This window comes from Pseudophryne corroboree, chromosome 4, assembly GCF_028390025.1.
Source record: "Pseudophryne corroboree isolate aPseCor3 chromosome 4, aPseCor3.hap2, whole genome shotgun sequence".
Taxonomy (NCBI): Eukaryota; Metazoa; Chordata; class Amphibia; order Anura; family Myobatrachidae; genus Pseudophryne; species Pseudophryne corroboree.
Window position 1 is genome coordinate 942,513,889 of NC_086447.1, and position 8,450 is coordinate 942,522,338.

General features: G+C 46.8%; 1 protein-coding gene across 1 annotated transcript in view; it reads left to right on the plus strand.

Moving 5' to 3' along the window:
* Nucleotides 1-8,183, plus strand: part of LYPLAL1 (lysophospholipase like 1) — a 190,077-nt gene extending 181,894 nt beyond the window's left edge. The window contains exons 4-5 of the mRNA XM_063919124.1: nt 6,974-7,089; nt 7,920-8,183. Of these exons, the coding sequence (XP_063775194.1) occupies nt 6,974-7,089; nt 7,920-8,147 (344 nt within the window). The 3' untranslated portion in view covers nt 8,148-8,183. The remainder of the gene's footprint in view (nt 1-6,973; nt 7,090-7,919) is intronic.
* The last annotated feature ends 267 nt before the right edge of the window (nt 8,184-8,450 follow it).

Consider the following 8,450-nt stretch of genomic DNA (forward strand, 5'->3'; position numbering starts at 1 on the left):
AATTTAAAGACCAACTTATCAGGACTTTAGACTGTGCGGTCCGGGAAGGACAAATTTCTAGTTCCATCCGTGATGCCCTTATCCCTGCATATCCGGTTATGCCGGTATTATATACGACACCAAAAATCCATAAATCCCTCCATAATCCACCAGGACGCCCCATAATCTCCGCTAGGGCATCTCTATTTCAACCTGTAGCATTATTTCTGGATTCCATCATGCAGCCGTGTATACAAGTCCATCCTCGTTTTCTGCTTGATACCACCACACTTCTACATAAACTTCAGCAGCTACCTATCTTTGATACAAATGTGCTGCTATGTAGTATTGACGTGCAAAATTTGTACACCGTTATCCCGCACGATATGGGGATGGCTGCAGTAGAGCGTTATTTAGCTAATCACAGTGAGTATCAGGGCCCTGATCTTCAGTTATGCATGCAACTACTACAGATGACGCTTCCAAAAAATGTTTTCCTTTATGATGGGCACATTTATTTACAGCGTAAGGGGTGTGCTATGTGGTCCTCTGTGGCCCCTGCATACTCCAATATCTTCATGTTCGACATTGAACAGCAAATATTCTTTGAAGATCCCGATGTAGCCGGCAGTATATTGTTCTACTGCCGCTACATCGACGATCTGTTACTGTTTTGGCAGGGTCCTCAGGAGCTGCTGGAAGCAACGATTCAAGGGCATAATGCTAAGCAACATCCGATTAAACTTACTTATACAATTAGTAGTCAACTATCTAGATGTTCAAATATCTATACATCAGGGCCGCATTGTGACATCTCTTTACCGTAAACCGACTGTCAAAAACAATGTTCTACATTATAGTAGTTTTCATCCGCAGCCACTTAAGTGCGGCTTGCCGTTCTCCCAGCGTCTTCGCATTAGACGCATTACATCTGATCCTATAGCAGCTAACTCACAAATGGAAGTGATGATGGCCCAGTTTCTAGAACGTGGGTATCCAATCAAACTTCTACAGGAGGCTAAACAAAAAGCATTGAATATTGATAGAGCTACATTGATTGGTCCACCACAGACCCATAATGTATCTAGCCCCATTATCCCTTGGGTGATACAATATCATTCAGCCAGCACAGGCATCAACCAAATATCTAAAAAATTGTGGCCTATTGTGCAAAGTGACCCCGATCTACGGCTACAGAACACCAAATTAATGTCTTGCTACAAACGTAGTAAGAACATTCGAGATATATTGGTTAAAACTGATGTCTCTAAGTATACCGTAACTACCAACTCTACGGGGGGTAGGCATAGGGGCTGTATCCGGTGTACATGCACAACCTGCCAATTCATGATAGCGGGAGATACTTTTCAACATCCCCATTCTGGGAAGACGCTATACATTGTACATACCCTGACATGTGCCACCTGCTTTGTGGTCTACCAGTTGATGTGCCACTGTGGGCTGTCATACATAGGGAAGACTCAACGTATGTTTAAAGAACGTATGGCAGACCACAGGTCGGCCATCAAGCTGGCCATTTCTAAGGGCACAAGTGAACAGCCTGTTGCCAGGCACTTCGCTATTAAACGGCATTCACTTACCACGCTCCGATATCGCATGATCGATCATGTGCCAGCTACTATGCGTGGTGGCGATCGGGGTTCTAAACTACTTAGACTGGAGGCCCATTGGATTTACCGTTTAGATACGGTTCACTCACGGGGACTCAACGAGTCACTTGGCTATAATAGCTTCTTGTAGATAGGTTCAGTAGTATTATGATGCATAGTATCTACCACATATTAGCATTATTACTTAGGATCTGTCTATGGAACTTGGCGTTTTTGATTGTGCCATAATCTCCATATTGAAACGGACCCGCTGTCCTTGTGTCTTGTACCCGTTTTAAGAGGTTATATCTTATATTATAACAGTTTTACTGGGATTTAGTTAATTTATCATCCAGTTGATAATGGGACAGTTGTTGTCCGTAGTATATATGTTGATTGATGATTATGCTAATAGTGGTTAGTATCTATGTACCGCCAGCGATGTATTTCTTACATTTTGTTTTGTTTTATATTTTATTAGATCACCGTGGTAAGTGCTATTATGCAAGTAATGAATGTATAATTGCCCGTATCATGTACTTATACCAAACTTCCTATATTCTGTCTCTGCAGTTGTCCGTATTCTGTTTTTATTTACACTGTAACCATGGTGATGGGGAGCACGGCTGGGGAAAGTGACGCAGCACAACGTCACTCCCAGGCGCGCTGGACAATGCGGGCGGCGTCCCGTAGCCCGCGGCTTGCACTTGCACGGGGTGATGGTACATTTTATAAGGTAAGACTTGTTCATTTGTTAATTTGACCTGAGAAAATGACCTAATGTATTTATTGTTTATTTATTTATTACAGTTTCTTATATAGCGCAGCAAATTCCGTTGCGCTTTACAATTTGAAATAACAATAACAAACTGGGTGATAACAGTCATAGAGGTAGGAAGCCCTGCTCGCAAGCTTACAATCTATAGGCAAGCTTACAATAAATGTCATTGAAACGTTGTCAGTAACGATCTGCCTGCCAAAGATCTTTATTGATTCAGACACCAGGAGTGCCGTGTTTACAGTATGTATGCCTGACCCCACACGGAGGGACCCGGTGCAGCAATTTATACTAAAGGAGAGCCGGATCACACGGACATTGTATATATACAGGTACAATGCAGAAGTTATTACAGAAAAACAATAAAACTGCCAGACAGTATCTGTCTCATATTACCACAACCTCCCACTATATTCAGGAGGCGGCCTCTGAGGCAGGTGTAATGGCAGCCAAGGCGTCTACTACGTCTATACTGGCTCGCCGAATTCTGTGCTTGAGGTCCTGGAAGGTGGACCTAGACTCCAAAAAGTCCTTGGAGGTACTCCCTTTTAACTGAGACATCCTTATTGTGGAGGAACTGAATAAGATTGTTAATGACTTGGCAAATGCTAAGACTGCGTTTCTCCCAAGTACTAATCCTTCTGCACCGAAGACAAAGAGTACCACTTTTCGTTCCTTTCGACCTCCAGGGAAGGCAAAGGGTCAGGCGTACCCGAGACAGACTCGTACTTCCAAATCCACAAAGTTCAAACCTAAACAATCTTGGGGGGAGTCCCGTCATGCGGGTGGTCTTCTGTTTGCCGGCGGTCGGGCTCCCGGCGCTCAGTATACCGGCGCCGGGAGCCCGACAGCAGGAATACCGACAATTATTTTCCCTCGTGGGGGTCCACGACCCCCATAGAGGGAGAATAAAATAGGGTGGCGCGCGTAGCGCGCCACCGTGCCCGTAGCGTGGCGAGCGCAGCGAGCCCGCAAGGGGCTCATTTGCGCTCGCCAAGCTGTCGGTAAGCCGGCGGTCGGGCTCCCGGCGCCGGGATGCTGGTCGCCGGGAGCCCGACCGCCGGCCAGCCGTAGTGAACCCCCGTCATGCAGCAGGCTTGTCTTGTTTGGAAGCAGACTGAGCTGGTGGCTACAGGAGCAACAGTTAAGCAGGGACCGTCCCTTCTGGATCTCCAACTGAGTCCTCCTGACAACGGACGCCAGTCTGCGAGGTTGGGGCGCAGTGTTGGAGCAACACTCTCTCCGGGGTCGGTGGACCAGGGAGGAATCTCTCCTCCCAATAAACATTCTGGAATTGCGGACAGTGTTCAATGCGCTGACGCTTGCCCTGCCTCTGGTACAGAGCAGGCCTGTTCAAGTACAAATAGAAAATGCCACCACGGTGACGTACATAAATCAAGACTGCACTCGAAGCCGGATGGCAATGCTGGAAGTATCAACAATCCTCCGTTGGGCGGAACACCATCTGCCAGCAATATCGTCAGTGTTCCCGGAGTCCTCAACTGGGAAGCAGATTTCCTCAGTCGTCAGGATGTTCACGCCGGAGAGTGGAGTCTTCATCCAGAAGTCTTTCAACTCCTAGTGGACAAATGGGGCCTTACAGATGTAGACCTGATGGTGTCTCGACACATTCAGATGGTTCTGGTCTTCAGATCAAGGACAAGGGATCCTCGAGCAGCGTTCGTAGACACACTGGCAATTCCATGGAACTTTCGGCTGCCATACGTGTTCCCTCCAGTATCACTCCTGCCCAGGGTGCTACCGAAGTTCAAGCAAGAAAGAGGAATTACTACTTCTAGTCACTCCAGCGTGGCCCAGACGCCATTGGTTCTCAGACTTTCAAGGTCTATTGATAGAGCATCCTCTACTACTTCCTCAACAACCAGACCTCCTCGTTCAGGGCCCCTGTGTCTATTCGGACCTGGCCAAACTGGCATTGATGATGTGGCTTTTGAAGCTTCACTCCTGAGGGCCAAAGAATTCTCTGAGGCGTTTGTTCAAACAATTTTGAAGGCCCGTAAACCGGCTTTTGCACGGATTTATTATAGGGTCTGGAACTCTTCACATGGTGTGCTGCTCAGAATTATGATGCCTATTTGTTCAGAACTTCCAGGCTTTTGGCTTTTCTGCAACAAGGCCTAGATTTGTGTCTTCGTCTGGCCTCCACCAAGGTTCATATACTGTATCTGCCTTGTCGGTGTGGTTTCAGAGAAAAATTGCGTCTATTCCTGATGTTCATACTTTCACTCGGGGCGTTTTACGGACTCATCCTCCCTGTATCTTTCCTGTGTCTCCATGGTATCTGTCTGTTGTCTTAAATGCCCTACAAGAGTCTCCATTTGAACCTCTTGAGTCTGTGGACCTTAAATGCCTTTCGCTTAAGGTCGTGTTTCTGCTGGCTATTGCTTCTGCTAGGAGGGTGTCAGACTTAGGCGCTTTGTCCTGCTGTCTACCCTTTTGGATTTTTCACCGTGACCGGGCAGTTCTTCGAAATCGCCCTGGTTATCTGCCTAAAGTGGTATCTTATTTCCATCTTAACCGAGAGATTGTGGTTCCGGGTTGTATCTCTTCTGGTTTGTCTTCCAAAGAACGGTCTTTTGGATGTGGTACCGGCTCTCCGTATCTACGTGGAGAGGACTGCCTCTATTAGGAGGTCAGATATCCTGTTTGTACTTTTTGGTTTTCACAAACGTGGCTGGACTGCGTATAAGCAAACCTTGGCCAGATGGATTAGAATGGTGATTGCACAAGCCTATGCGCAGGATGTAACTTCCTGTGCTCCACGTGGTTTCTCTCCTTTTGAATGTAATTAAGAGGGTAACACTTCTGTGTCACACTGCCCGAAGTCTCAGGTCAGTTGCTGTGTGTACCAGTAGGTGGCCGTGCTGTCTTACAGAGCATTTCCCCATCGCTCCGCTGCCTCTGTAGACTGGATGCAGATCACCTAGACTAGTCTAGGGGGGTATTTACTAAGCCTTGGATGGAGGTAAGTGCACCGAGATAAAGTACCAGCCAACCAGCTCCTAACGGTCGTTTTTCAAACCCAGCCTATGACATGACAGTTTAGAGCTGATTGGCTAGGACTTTATCTCCGTTGACTTTATCTCCATCCAGGGCTTAGTAAATAGACCTAACAACCGCTACGTTAATCTGACTGATCCCACCAGTGTCCGCCATGTCCTTTCCACGGTGTTGCGGCATTGCCCACGCCTGCAGTCTCCTGTAGTTCCTGTGTAGGGTGTTAGATGGCGCGTGATGTGAGTGTGTGGGGGGATAGGTGTGTCAGGATAGTTAGGTGATTTTTTTTTATGGATTTTATTGCAGGAATAATAACTAACGATGATATCAGTGAGGATCACATTAATATTCTCCATAACACTACAGCAAGTCCTGTTTTTACACTGGTGCCTTTTACACCAGTAGACCACTACTAGGAGTGTCCATCACGTAACGGCGCTGCGTCATTTTCATTCATTATAGATATATTATACATTCATAGGCTATGTTACTCAGAGGATGTGTGGGTATAAAATATATATGTACTGTATGTGTATCTTGATCTTATGTAGCCCAATTAGAAGAGTAGAAATTCCATGTGGAATCACCATGGAATTGTGTGTAGAAGTCTGTTTAGAGCACACTTTTATTTCCTCTATGACCTGCTGTATGTTGGAAAGGTGGTATACTTACTGTACCTGTATGTTGGAAAGGTGGTGCACTTACTGTACATGTATGTTGGAAAGGTGGTGCACTTACTGTATCTGTATTTTTGGAAAGGTGGTACACTTACTGTACCTATATGTTGGAAAGGTGGTACACTTGCTGTACCTGTATGCTGGAAAGGTGGTACACTTGCTGTACCTGTATGCTGGAAAGGTGGTGCACTTGCTGTACCTTTATGTTGGAAAGGTGGTGCACTTGCTGTACCTGTATGTAGGAAAGGTGGTGCATTTGCTGTACCTGTATGTAGGAAAGGTGGTGCACTTGCTGTATCTGTATTGCGGAAAGGTGGTGCAATTTCTGTACCTGTATGTAGGAAAGGTGGTGCACTTGCTATACCTGTATGTAGGAAAGGTGGTGCACTTGCTGTACCTGTATGTAGGAAAGGTGGTGCACTTGCTGTACCTGTATGTAGGAAAGGTGGTGCACTTGCTGTACCTGTATGTATGAAAGGTGGTGCACTTGCTGTACCTGTATGTAGGAAAGGTGGTGCACCTGCTATATCTGTATTGCGGAAAGGTGGTACACTTGCTCTACCTGTATGTAGGAAAGGTGGAGCACTTGCTCTACCTGTATGTAGGAAAGGTGGAGCACTTGCTCTACCTGTATGTAGGAAAGGTGGAGCACTTGCTCTACCTGTATGTAGGAAAGGTGGTGCACTTGCTGTACCTGTATGTAGGAAAGGTGGTGCACTTGCTGTACCTGTATGTAGGAAAGGTGGTGCACTTGCTGTACCTATATGTAGGAAAGGTGGTGCACTTGCTGTACCTGTATTTAGGAAAGGTGGTGCACTTGCTGTACCTGTACATAAAGAAGAAATTATGTATGTTGTCTCTGTATACCCAAACACACACTGATTACTAAGAATGTCCCCTAATATCTGCAGGTGGATTCTCTATGGGTGGCGCTATGGCGATGCACTTGGCTTATCGGTACCATAGAGATGTTGCTGGAGTCTTTGCACTCTCTAGTTTCCTAAATGAGAACTCTGTGGTTTATAAGGTAATGAGCGTCAGTGGAACTGAGCTTTCTTTTTGTATTATAAGTGTCACACACGTGTGGCCGCTGTTCGTCTATCAATGACAGTATTAATGCATTATGGGCCTGATTAATATCTGCATAAACCTGATGGTGTACGTACAAATACGGGCCCTCATTCCGAGTTGTTCGCTCGTTAGCTGCTTTTAGCAGCATTGCACACGCTAATCCGCCGCCTACTGGGAGTGAATCTTAGCTTAGCAGAATTGCGAATGAAAGATTAGCAGAATTGCGAATAGAAAATTCTTAGCAGTTTCTGAGTAGCTCGAGACTTACTCCTACACTGCGATCAGCTCAGCCCGTTTCGTTCCTGGTTTGACGTCACAAACACTCCCAGCGTTCGCCCAGATACTCCCCCGTTTCTCCAGACACTCCCGCGTTTTTCCCTGAAACGCCTGCATTTTTCCGCACACTCCCAGAAAACGGCGAGTTTCCGCCCAGAAACACCCACTTCCTGTCAATCACACTCCGATCACCAGAACGAAGAAATTTCTTTGTTAAGCCGTGAGTAAAATACCAAACTGATTAGCAAATTTACTTGGCGCAGACGCACTTGGAACATTGCGCATGGGCATTAGCGACTAATCGCTCCGTTGCGAAAAAAAAAATAACGAGCGAACAACTCAGAATGAGGGCCACAGTGTTCTCTGCGCATGTGCAGAACTGGTCTCCAGATATCTCCCACAGAACCCTGGTGTTGCAGTTCCTTACAGTCATGCATTCGGCCCTGTGTGACCGGTATAGTCATTCTCTCTGATTACGTACTAATGAAATGTCTTCTTTTCACCCATCAGGCAGTGGAGGGAGCGCAGAAGGGGCTACCGGAGCTGTTCCAGTGCCACGGCCGGGCTGACCAGCTAGTGTCCCATCAGTGGGGAGAGGCAACATTGGCGCTATTACAGCACCTCGGCGTGCGTTCCACATTCCACACTTTCCCGCACCTTTATCATGAGCTCAGTCTGCTGGAATTGGAGCAGTTACAGTCCTGGATTTTACACAAACTGCCAGAGGAAGCGGCATAAATGCAGTAACCTGTAATAAAGACAGATATAAGATTCCTCATCCGGCTCTTATTCATTCTGAACACGAGAAACCGTTGTGGTAATATGTGTAGTGATCTTAGGGATCATTCCGACCCGTTCGCACGCAGCGGTTCATCGCTGCGGTGCGTACGGGTCGGAAATGCGCATGCGCGCCAGCCGCAATGCATGCGTGCGTCGTTGCTCGCCGGGCAACGACCAGAAGAAAGTGATCGCTAGCACGATCGCAAGTAGATTGACAGCTGGGAGGCGTTCCGGGGCGGACACTCACCGTTTTCCGGGCAT